Source organism: Amphiprion ocellaris, chromosome 17 (genome assembly GCF_022539595.1).
Source record: "Amphiprion ocellaris isolate individual 3 ecotype Okinawa chromosome 17, ASM2253959v1, whole genome shotgun sequence".
Lineage (NCBI taxonomy): Eukaryota > Metazoa > Chordata > Actinopteri > Pomacentridae > Amphiprion > Amphiprion ocellaris.
Window position 1 is genome coordinate 13870593 of NC_072782.1, and position 13017 is coordinate 13883609.

General features: G+C 40.3%; 1 protein-coding gene across 11 annotated transcripts in view; it reads right to left on the minus strand.

The window, feature by feature from the left end:
• The window catches only part of kcnt1a (potassium sodium-activated channel subfamily T member 1a), a 50322-nt gene that overhangs the window by 26549 nt on the left and 10756 nt on the right, over positions 1–13017 (minus strand). For 8 of the 11 annotated variants that reach the window (XM_055019349.1, XM_055019351.1, XM_055019350.1 and 5 more), the window contains exons 4-14: positions 8102–8181; positions 7249–7396; positions 6032–6079; positions 5710–5758; positions 5483–5542; positions 5102–5176; positions 2846–2929; positions 2343–2437; positions 608–788; positions 358–522; positions 88–224 (exon numbers count right to left, since the gene is read on the minus strand). In XM_055019349.1, the coding sequence (XP_054875324.1) occupies positions 88–224; positions 358–522; positions 608–788; positions 2343–2437; positions 2846–2929; positions 5102–5176; positions 5483–5542; positions 5710–5758; positions 6032–6079; positions 7249–7396; positions 8102–8181 (1122 nt within the window). Of the gene's footprint in view, positions 1–87; positions 225–357; positions 523–607; positions 789–2342; positions 2438–2845; positions 2930–5101; positions 5177–5482; positions 5543–5709; positions 5759–6031; positions 6080–7248; positions 7397–8101; positions 8182–10751; positions 10979–13017 lie in introns of those variants that run through there. The other 3 variants (XM_023272204.3, XM_055019353.1, XM_035949031.2) reach the window with 3 other exon arrangements.

The window sequence follows — 13017 nt, forward strand, 5'->3', positions numbered from 1 at the left end:
AATGTTAAAATATATTTTCAGAATTAATCATCATAGACCATACAGAAGTCATCTTCCTCTGAGGTGGTTTTAGACTCTGTCACTTACTTGGCTCTCAGCAGATCCTGGTCTTTGAGGACAGACCCCTGCAGGTAGATGACTCTCTGAGACCACAGCGGGATCTGCAGCACCCTCCGAACCTGCAGATCCATTTCACTTGGACACAGGATCACCACATAGTAATCCTTAAAGAGGATACAAGAACCACATCAGTATCATCTATCAGTGTCTCTGTTACTGTGTTGATAAGAGGTATTTATTTTTAAATATCCTTGGAGACACACTACGTGCATGTGTGCATTTAGTGTTGCGTCATGCCTGCAGTCTGGGATGTGCGTAGAATTCATTGAGGAAATCCATGAGCAGGTCTATTTTGAGTGAGCTGACACACAGAACTACATGTTTCTCTGTCTGGGCTCTGTGGCGGCTGTAGTTCCCTCCAGACTTCTGTCTCTCCATCCACAGGTAAATGAGCTCCTCAAACTGAAACGCAATCAGAGGGATCAAACTAGAACTCACAGAGGAATGTTTTACAGTTCCCGAAAATGTATTTTCAGCATCCTCCTACCTGCAGAGGCAGCACCACCAGAGCCACACAGATCATGATGACTACCAGCAGCTGGGACGGCCAGATGCGAGGAGTCACGTCTCCAAAGCCCACGGTGGAGAAGGTGACGATGCAGAAGTAGAAGGAATTGAAGAGGGAAAGGTTCTTGCCTGCTCGCTCCAGGTGCTGAATCCCACATGTGCTGTGTCATAAAATTGATATACACCATTTACACAAACAGACAGTTAGAATTCATAGGTAGCATGTTTTACTTTTTATGAACCCGAACACAAAAGACCAGAAGCAACAAAGCCAATAATCAGCCGGAATGTATTATATCAATAATTAATACAGCTGGTTAAATAATTTAAAAAGCTTCAAAAATGAAATTAAAATCATTATAATAATAACCTCAGGGCTGTACAAAGACAGTGTACTTCAGCTGACTTTCTGCGCCTGCAGTCATTTTTTTTATAATTGAATTTATCACTTAATAAAGTTCTAATTAAATTTACTGTCCTTTTGAGCTTATTTTCTCCCCAATTACAGATTTTTTAGTTGTCACAGATGGTTTGTCTATTCCCTTTCCTCTCTACTCATCATTACAGTAACACTTCATTTTATAGGGCCATTATTTAGTAATAGTTCCCTGAATATTTCTTGAAAGTTTCCTGGAAATTTAATTTGGCTTTAGATGCACTGAAAATTGAGATAACGCTCTGAGAATGCCATTTTAATTAGTTAATTGAATTTTATTGAGTTTATTACTAATTTCCAGAGGAATTTCCTAGAAAGAGCTGCTCCATGTAGACAAATGATATTTTTCATTTTCAACTGGCTTGCAGTGAACTTACCAACAGTTTCAAAGTTATGGTTGCTATCTAATTTGGAATTGACTGAAAGGGCATTGATTAATCACAAAGCCTGGCGCATATTACTTTGAAATAGCACAACTAGCGAGTGACCCAGTGGCCTAATGGATAAGGCATCAGCCTCCGGAGTTGGGGATTGTGGGTTTAAGTCCCACCTGGGTTGTGTCCGAAATATATATGACATTAAGTATTTCTGATTAGTGATGTCATAATCTACTGGATTACCAAAAAAAAGCCATCTAACTGGAGCAATTTTTGATTACCTCAAAATAAAACATTATAAATATTGCAACAAAAAAAATAGATGCAGCCATAACATTTTAAGATCCACCATCCCAATTAGTTTCTGTGCAAATAAAAAGCATTTGACATATTCAGCATTTACAAATGGCCTAATCAACTGGCAAACTACAGGTGTCCTCTTTGTATTCTTCAAAATGTGGGAAGCTGTTTCTTCTGTGTATGTTTCTTCTGCTGCTGTTTTTTTTTTTTTAATGAAAGAAGGAACTGCTGCTTCTTCAACACTCGACTCATCACTGTTCACAAAAGTGGACCAGTTTTCTCATATATCAGATGTGTTTTTTGAGTTGAAGCATTGGTTATCGTGAAAAAGAGGTTTATAATTTCAAAACTGCCTTATTTTAAAGACACAATAAAATGTGGTCAAGTTTTTTCCAATGTAATCAAGGATAATAACAGTTACTTATTTGGGGTAATGTGGTTACATAGTCCTGATTACATGCTGTTTTCCCTATGATTCATATATATACATTCTTAGTTCCGAGGCTGTTTATTTGAATATACACCTAGCAAAGTTAAATACGTCATCCACACTAAAGAATGATCTTACAAACGGCTATAAATCCTCAAAGAAGCAGCCTCACCCAGTGAAGACGAGGCAGAGCAAGGTGCAGATGAGTATGAGGACCTGGTTGAACATGGCTGAGTTGGTCCTCTGGATCGCTCTGTGGACGTCATTCTACACCACAATAAACAGCATACTTTATTATCTGAAGCTGAAACCTCGAGGACATACAAACCCAATACGAACATTAAACCCCCGTCTATTGAATGTTGAATTCACTCATTAATTCACTTGGCTGCTGCAAATGATTCTGCTCTCGGATGCTCCCCGCCGCAGCAGAACAGCATGAACTCCTGAACAACAAGATGAAATGCAGACTGTGCTGCAATAATTCCCAGTGAGACTCCTATAGAGCGCAGACAAACAGAGCAGAACCGAAGCAGGAGAAGCGCCTGTTGTTGTCAGTACCTCTGTGATACGGTGCAGTAAAATGCTGATTATCTTGCCCTTAACAAAGTCATTAAAATGTTGATTAAAAACAGTTCATTAACAGACCCAATTACGTTTATGGTTCTGACTCACGATCATGTTCTCCAAAGCACATTTAGCCAGCCAGCAGTTGAGAAACACAGGAATGAAGATGTTCCTTATTGAGGGCCAGAAGATCTGAGGAGAAAGTAAAAGACAGTTTTTAGTTTTCAGTAAAAACTCTGCTCTGGAGGGAGATATGATTCAAGCTTTGACATTTCACCTGTGAAAATTGCAACTTTCTGTTACTAGCTAATATTTTAACACCGAGAAAGACTGAAACGTTCAGTCTGCAGTTGCTGGTCATTTTAAATGTGTGTAGTTCAGCAGCTCAAAGTCCAGCTCAGTTGGACTTTCAGTACTTTTTTGGTTGTTGTTCTGAAAGTGTAACATGGCATAAATATTAAAACAGGGTTATGGAGGTTGTATATCCAGAAGTGCTAAGTTAACATCTTAATGCTATTTTTATTTAAATTTCCACCTGAAAAACATCCCCAAAATCAGTCAGTAACAACTCCTAAACTGTAAAGCCAAACTGAACCCTGGAGCTCTATGGATGAGAGACATTTAGGAGAATTTCGAATTACAATAATTATATTTGTCCCCATCGAAAGGTCAGAGTGAGATTTGAAAAACTTCACATTTTTACTTTCCTCTGATCCACACTGTAAATTACAGAGTAAGTAACAGCCTTATAGCAAGTCAGTAAACGCTGATCTAAAATGTCTCAAGTGCAGCTCTGCCAAATTTGATGGAGCCGAAATGAAACATAACAAATGCTGCATCCATTTTAATAATTGCAGGAAGCCGCTTCAGTAAATGTGTCACACTCAGTAACACTGGAAAAATGGTTGTGTTCCTCCAGGGTGGAATGGATTAAAGGCACGAGGACTTTGACTTAGCATCTCTCGATGTCATGACAGGACTAACACATGCTAATGTTTAGAAGGTAACCATCTGAGTTTAGTGTGTTAGCTGGTTAGCATCAGCTGATGTTAAACACAAAGTACAACTGAGGGGCTTGTCATATGTTGATAGAAATGAAGTTGCGTGGTCATAGATAGACAGATAAAATACATGGACAGATGGATGGACAGATGGATGGATGGATGGATGGATGGATGGATGGATAGATGGATGGGTGGATGGATGGATGGATGGATAATTTAATCATCCCCTTGGGGAAATTCAAGGTACTCAGCAGCTCACACATGTTACATTCAAGAAAAATAAGGAAACCAACGTAGAAAAGAATGTGCATTAAATGTGCAAATCATGCTGATTGAAGAAATCAGGTGCCAAATGTGTTAATATGTACAGTAAAGGTGCAAATTATTGATATTTACCCCCCAAAAATGTAAATTGATGGTATTTACAGCAAAAAAAAAGAGTATTCAAAAAGTCTAAGTTATAAACAGAACTAATAATAAGCATAAACATAAATGAGGTTGCTTGGTCCTGATAGATCAGGATTATTGGTTTTATTGCACAGTTGAGTAGCTGGAGTGTAACTGCCAACAGTCCAGGTCAGGGTTAGGGTTAGGGTTGAGCCCTTGACTGAGGTATTCTGGTGCCTGATGGCTGTGGGGACAAAGGATCTCAATAACCCAAAGAAAATGATGCAAAATGAACAGTTAAGGGACTACAAAAGTTACTACAGTTCATCCTGAGGAGGGCATGAATGTGTGTAGACAACATTTTTTAGGACCCTTTCCCTAAAAAACAAAAGTATGAACTCATGGCAGCACTGGATTTTCCTCCCGGGAGGTTTGATCTCTGGGGAGGCTCTAAGAGGATCCTCTGGGGACGCAGGTCTGCACAATATTTCAGCGCAATCTAGCAAGTAGTTGTTGAGCTATTTCAGTCTGGATGGACTGACTGATGGTGAAATCCCGAGAGGCCTGTGCATCACTTAACACCACAAACAACTGTGCTGCAGAGCTGTTTCTAGCTCATTTCTAAATGTGTGTGATTCACTTTTCTCTGTCCATGATTACCGTGACATTCATGACACTTTCCTATTATTGAGTGCTATCTTTGAACACTGACAACAGGCAAATATAAAAAAAGCAGAAATTTTTGCAGACATCTCCTCATAGCTTACAGTAGATGTTCACCACAGGGGAGATATGATTAGATTAGATGACTATATTGATCCCTAAAGGGGAACATTTTCCCACAAAATAGACTGATCAGGTGACATCAGAATGATTTATTGCTACAATAACATAAGCAAGACTGACAAACTACCACATATTCTGGATAGGAAAGATAATGAGTATTTCAGTGTTGCCATGGTAAAAGTTTTACCGTAATGATGAAAGGAACCGTGTTGATCATCTCCAGAAGAAAAGACACCTGGAAAATCTGCTCCCAAATGTTCCCCTGAAAGTAAAAAAAAAAAAACAGACTTTTAACAGTTTCATCTGCAAGCACACAATAGACGGTGAGTCACTGCAGAAAATCAATTTTTTCATGCTGGTCTCTCACCTTCTACAAGCACTTATTCCTTCACCTCAACCAGTTCCTGCAATTACCGTTTAGCCTTAATGTAGCCGTGACAACTGACTCCGGCTAATTACACCACTTATGGATTGTCAATCTCACAGATTGTAAGTGATTAATTGTACAGAATGCATTAATCGTGTTTGAAGGCAGTGTGTTTTTTATTTCCTCTGATGCGTGTCTCACCTTGTAGCTCAGATACATCAGTAACATGGTCTCCAGGAAGCTAATGATGGCCACGATCACCTGTGGAGCAACAAATGATACACGCAAACTTAATACAGCAGCTGCTGGAGAAATAATCTGAGGATGAAACACACAGAGGTGGCCAAACGTGCGGTTTACATCTACGCCATCATCGTAAAAGCTGTCGCGCTACAGTTTTCATTTCTCTTTATTCTGCATTGACTCACTTGAATGGCCCAAACAGGAACCTTCCTGTCCACCCAGAAGATCAACCCCCTGACAGAGAGATCACACAACAGCAGCATTAGTACCACATTTAACAGTAAACACCCTCCAGACCAGAGAAGAAATGCAATGTTATTTGTGTCTGCAGTCACTCATGATGTGAGATAAATAGCTGTTATCTTTACATAAGCGCTCCTAGTGATGATGAAAACACGAACCGCATGCCAGATCAGTTAATAAGGCGAGTGCAAGAAATGAGGCAATAGACCAAACAAAGAGCTGAAAGAGGCGCCGTTAACAGCAATCACACCTTCTGCTGCTTACCAGTTTATTTCTCTGTCCTGCACCGATCCGTTCCACAGGCAGTCGACACTGCAGGGTAGCGATCACGGTGAGGAAGACACAATAAAACGACAGGGTGTTAAAAGTTAACTGCTACAGGCAGCAGTGGTGTTGTTCGTGGTTTGACAGGATTTGTATATGCCAATTCAATAAAGTAATTCCATTTTAAATCGTCGTGCTCACTTGAAATATAAAACTGGATTTCTTCTCAGTCAGATATACGTCTTTCATCCCAAACTAGCAGATAAAGTGAACAAGCCAGTACAGCGTTAATCACTAAAAGGAGATGAGTCGCTGCTGTTAGATGAACTAAAGGACACTAAGGGGGAGCTGTTGTTGCTGTCATTTATGTGAACTGTGAACTTTCTTTGCACACACTGTGGCCTCTACCTGTGGAACCGTCCTCCCACCAATTATAGACCCACCTGCTGACCTGACCTATAACCCGTTGTACAGTTACAATAACTGGTTTGTTTCAACACCTGCGTTTGATTTGAAGTCCCTCTAAACCCCTAAAAGCTCAGCTGTGTGTATCAAGTGTATCAAAATCATCTTTTTTGAACTTTATTTCCCCCATGAAAATAACCCCCTCCTGCTTCACAAATGGCTTAAATGTAACCCTACACCACTGGTTCCTCTAGAATGTGCAGATCTATGAAGTCCCTGCCTCTTTCTCCACCCACAGCTCCACTACTCAGTGCAGCTCCAGCACACCAGCTCACCTATGACTGCAGATCTACTTGACAGTGGCAGTTTGACCATGCATGTTCAAACTGGAAAATGACTCTAACGTAGAATAATGACACAAAAAGCTCTACCCCACAAAATGACATGACTAGTCCCTTAGGTTTGTTCCGCATGAAACCCCAGATGTCTTGAGACTGCCATTTGCAGTTTGTAGATAAAAATGCTCAGCCATGGTGTTGACTGTTTCTTTCATTCATGATATGTCTTCTAATATACAAAAGTCCTCCTATGGACATGTTAATAAGGTAAAAAACTTAATTTTAATGGAAAATGTTCAATTTATTGGCATTTTATTGTCATTATTGTCAGTGTTTCGTCTCTACTTTTCATTGTTTTCTTTTGAATAAGCATTTGTACTGTATGTTTTGTCTCCATTGTTGGTTGCTGTGTGGCAATGCACTTGAAATAATCCTTGACTTGACGAACATATTTTTTTCTGAGTGTAAACAAACCATTTGTTGTTGCCACTGGGAGCGTTCTGCTGTCCAGCGCTGTGAGTAGCGGCGGTGCTCTGACCAGGATTATCTGTCATCACTCTGATGATGTACAGCAGACAGGTGAGAAGCTTCAGGCAGAAGTTAAAAACACGGATCCTGAGGCCTGAAGGCAAGAGAAGGGGACATGATTTTTAAGAAAAAATATGTGTTGATCTGAGCATACAGCAAAAGTTTACATATATGTGTAAAGACCATGTATAACATGGCAGTCTTGAGTTTCTAACTCTAAATTTTCTGTGACGGCATAAGTGTCTTTTTCACACAGAAAATCTTTTTGCTATGCCACTAAGAAAATTTGAAGAACACAACTGTCTACATCATCTAAACTAATAATTCAAGTTGCTGTATGTATATTTTTTGATCCAGCACATTTTGTCATATTTCCAGAAAACCTAGAAATTCATGAAAGAACCGAAATGCCTGATTGTTTTTGTGACGAAGATGCATGTGTTTTAATGATTCTATCAGAGTTAAAGGAGCAACTGGTTGTTGTTTACAACTATATCTGCAACAGTGCAGCTAAAACATGGTTTATTCTGATATATATGTAGCATTAATGTGTGTGTGCTTGCATATGTGTGTGTATAGTTAAATTTTGTTCAACAAAGTGGTAATTCTTTAAAGCAAATCGACAGTTACAAGAAACTTGTGGGATTCTCCAGTGACGCTTTGTTTTCTCATGTGTATCTGGGTCTAATTAGACACAACTGTCTGAGTTTAGCTGTCATGTCCTCTGATGCCCTTTTCCATTATGCAACAGCCCGTTTAGGGACATAAGAAGATGCCTCTCCCCACATCGTCCACTTACTTGATCTTTGGTTTTTGATGAAGAAAAGCTTCAGGCGCTCCTTGAAGGTGTTTTCATTCACGTAAAACTCCACCTGCACCCTAACAGGAAACAGAAGGAGAAGTACTGTCAAGAATCCACAGCAGAAGTAGACGGTGTGTGGGAAAACGCAGATGTTTCCCACACAAAGATTTTACACAACATGAATATTCATAATGATGTTTTTTTCCAATCATCTGCCTGAGGAGAGTGAAGCAATTATCTGTCTCTGATTTTGTTCCCCATCACAAGGCAGGATTATTGGAGGCCCAGCAGCTTGAACCAGAGATGTCAAAGAGCAGCTGTAACAGCATGAAGGTAAAAGAAGAAATGGTAAAGACATTATTTTATTTCAGTCTACAAGATAACAAGGTTGGAATAAACATTAAAAATAAATATTGACCTGACAAACTGATAATATGGAAGAGAAATTATTTTCTAGTTTCTTACAAGCAGCTTGAAAAACCAAGGTGAAAGCATTTAATTTAAAATGACAAATTCTGAAGAAAGAATATATTTATACAAAAACCTTCCTTACAGTAATTCATTTTCTCTTAAAAAATTTTCAAGCATATAAAATATTCCAAATTTCATCTTTTAATTAGCAATTTCTGTCACAATTTTGCATTAAAGCTGTTTAGCATTTAAATTTATGTTTTTCTGTGTTCCTGTTCCATTTCAGATTCTTTTTTTGTTTTTTACATTTTCAATCTTTTATTTCACAATATTTGCCATTTCGGTGTCTAGGTTCTTCTTTTATGCACCTTTTTGTTTTTAATGTTTAGCTATGATCTGATACTCCTGTTCTATGATGCCATTTTCTTTCTTTTATTTTTTAATTTTAATTCTCTGTCACATCGTCCCCATCTAATCTAAACAGTCATCTCCTCCCAGCCTGCAAGTGAGCATTATTATTATATTTTTAAAAATATCATCACTAATCTTTCATGTCATTTCAGAATAAACAGCAACAGAAATGAACCCGAACTTTGCAGTAGTAATAAAGAATAAAGGTAAGTCAAAATCAGCTTTCTTTCAGATATCTTATGGTGCACACACTGATTTCTTGGCAACAGATGTAGCAAAACACATAATGCTGATTTTGAGTGAGCAAGAAGGAACAAGTTGGCAAGAAAATCAAAATAAATTGCGCAGGAACACTTCATTTGTAATTTGCAAAGCACAAAAAGCAGGGGCAGATGAAAGTCAGAGAGAAGAGGCACAACTTCAGTGGTCGGTAGCTTGGCAACACTAGAAGCAGAATCTTTACACTGTGAATGTATAATCTTCACAGATTTCAGAAGAAAAGTGCAGTCGGGGAGGAATGAAAGGAGAAAGTGCAAGTAAAAGAGATTAGAGGAACTTTAGAGAGGCTGAGAGCTTGTGAGGCCACGCTGCTGCATTAATCCCAGATTTTGGCTCGTGGCTGAAAGGATCACTGTGGGAAGTTAGAAAAAAAAAGACAGTGTGGGATGTTGGATGCACAGAAACCTTTTGGTGCTGCTATTTCAGGTCTGCACGATGTTCAACTGCACCCAAGAGTGTCAAAAAATTTTTAAAAATAGATGGAACAGAGAGAAAGAAAAGAGACTGTCTGCAACCAGATCTGAAAAACAGCTGCAACATCTGGGCAGAGATGAGCTCTGGAAAGTAGAAGCACTTCAGCTGACTGTCACATATGAGAGTCCCACAGGCTGCTGTCTGTCTGTCACCACCCACACACGCACACACGCACATAATGGTGCAAGTAATGACCCTTAATCAGCTCCTGTTGAGCACACAATTACTATGTGAAGTGCTCTGACATTAGTCATACTGCGGTGTCACGGCGGAGTTTCAGGCGATAAGACGCGCAGCTCTGGGAGTAATTAGATCTTTTAAAACGACTAATTGCGGCAGAGCAAGTTTTTGAAAAGTGCAATCATCGCGCAGCTCCGCAACAGGCTTTTATCAGCTCAGGTCACCTCGAGGTGTTCATCATCATCATCATCAGCAGCAGCAGCAGCAACAGCAGCAGCAGCAGAGGAAACCTGTCGCTCTGAATGCAAAAAGTTCTAGTCGGTGGGCAGAAAATTTGTGGATTTATGTCCAAAAGACGCGCAAACATATCTCATACCGGGGAGAATTTGATGTTTTTGCTTCGTTTGTGGCTGTAAAATGAATAAACGGATGAGGCAATTAACGATTAGTGGCAACATCAATGCATTTTAAAGGATGAGGTAAACAGTCGATTAGTCAACAAAAAACGCGCATTTTTACGCAACATTTCCAAACATTGTTGTGGCTTCTCAATAGGTAGAACTTGCTTCGAGTCTTTTTTTTTTTTAAATGTAGCACAAAAATTAACGCAAATCACAAAAGCAGTTATGAATAAATAAGTGGCTTCCAGGTTGATCAACAGGTAGGCAGTTCTGTGCATGCCAGCAGTTTTTCGGCGCGCATATCAAAACGGTCACAAAGAGAAAGCACGTTTTCCTTTGTGTCAAAACACGACACAACTCTAATTTGTTTTCTCTTGAGATAAAATAAAAAAAGACTACCGCCGCTTCTCTGTGTCGTGCCCCCTCCTTCCAGTCAGCGCACCCAGCTCACCTCCACTCATAACTGTTCCACCTGCTCCATGTGGCCCTACCTCTGCCCGCCGTCACTACCGAGAGCGTCCGACCTCCAAGCGCCCACAGCCGGACTGACCCATGCGGGGATGATGATCTCCGGATCCATCGTGCTGGACACCTGTAGAGGCGTCGTGCAGTCGGGCTTTAGTTCCTACAGTGGAAGGCGCTCGTTGACCAACGCGCCTCCCTGCAGCTCTAAAATAACCCAAGAGTCGGAGGATGAATTCTTTTTGAGCTTTGATGGTTAAAAAAAAAAAAAAAGAACAAACGCGCTGATTGAGACAAGAAACCCTAAAAAAAAAAAAAAAAAAAAAAAGAAATCATAGACGAAGATGTGTTTGATTTGTCTTTTATTTGGAGGAATGTGGGAGCTTATTGGAATATTTTTAGAAATGTATACAATCGCTCGCTCGTTTTTTTTTCTCCCTCTCGTGCGCGGGCCTGTTGCCACAGCAACGTTGCTATGACAGGAATAACCCTGACTGATGCTGCTGCAGCCTGGTCCTCTAATGCAGCACTGCAGCTCTGGTAAAGCTGCAAATATTCACCGTGACACAGTGGAGGAATGTCAGCGACACATTAACAGTAGTGTGTCTTTAGCTGCCATCCATCAGAAGTATTATTAGTCTTTCAAGTGAAGTCTTCAAAACCCAAAGACACATACTATACATATCATTCTTTTTTGCTCCTCTGTCAAGAAAAAGTTGGACTGGTGGTGGTCCAGGTTATGGTGATGATGTGGAGTTGGGAGGTTTTGGCATCATGAGTGACAGAAATAAGACAGGTGATGCTCTTTCCTCTGGATCCGAGTGAAAAAACAACAAGAGGACAGCTCTGATTCTGTGTCACTCTCTCCTCTGTGTCCCCCACCTTTCTGCCTTCTCTAAATTTGAAGAGTCTGAAGCATTCATTTATAGATGACCTCTTCCGTGAGTCAGTGCTTTTGAAAACACCGGAAGAGGCCACTCCACTTGAACCCTTTTCGCCCACACACAACCACTCATTTGTGGCTTTTCCGAGTTACATCTGAGGACCTTTACACCGCAACGGCTGCCTGTAAAGTATGCCACATTTCCCCCTAAGTTTAGCACGCAGGGGCTTCACTTAGGTGGGAATAGTGAAGGCACCGGAGACAGAAGGCAATCATTCATGAGTACTTCAATTAGGCCTGATATTTTGTCGATACCGTCTGTGTACACTTGTGTGCTTCTTCTTGTGCATGTCTGCTGCTGAGAAAAGGAACCTTTGAGTGATAGATGATCCCTGGGCAGATGTGGCCAGTGACATTTGCGAGTTCAGAGGCAGCGGCTGAACACAGGCCCGCAGGACGACCACTGGATATCTAACCTGGACCATCACTCACTTCCAACAACACTATCTGCGGGGGACAGGAGACGGGTTCATTCGCAGGGATGCAGCAGAGAAAAATGATAATTGTCTAAATAGGAGCCTGAAATGTAGGCAGCATTATCGAGGAGAAAACAACGATTGTTGCCAGGACAGCTGGGGAAAAGGTCAACTTTGACTAAAAGCACTGGCAGAGCTTGCTGTTTTTTTTCTCATCAAATAAAATATGACAAATATTAGAAACAGCACTGCAGCTTTAGAGGTTTTCTGCTGCTGTAATCACATCTAAAACTGCATGTGATCATTACCTTCATCTGAAAAATCCCAGGTTATGTACTGAATAAACACCATGAGGAAAAGCAAACATATAGCAAATAACTACCTGCTCCAGATTATGAATGTCAGGGATCTTCAAAGACAGAAAAGGACACATGCTTTTCTTTTTCAAGTTATTTTTTGACACTTTGTTTTAGACTTAAAAGGGAGAAACTCTCTAACTCCCTGCTGTAGCACTGTTTTGAGTCTCAGGACGAAAACAAATGAAGCAGATATCAGAAAAGCAGAGGTAGACTGCTATTGATCTCGCCTATCAAACTCAGATGCTGGAGCAGAGTAGAGAGTTGAAGACAGCAGAGGGGAAGTATGGATGAGGAGAAAACAGAAGCTGATGGTGAGAGCTCATTTTAAATTCTGATTGTGAATTAGGTCACAACATTGCCGAAAAATGTGTTTCAAGTCTAACAATTTCAAGCGCACACACTCAGCCTACTTCACAAACTCCTAAGTACAAAACTTCAGAAACCTCCCTCCTTTTCAGCACCATGGATAGCACCTCAAACTTGCCCATGTTTCTGACTTGATTTGTGGCCCCAAAAATCCAAAACACCACTTATACAGGAAAAGAAAACAATTGTGTGTGCTGAGCCTGCAGGAGGT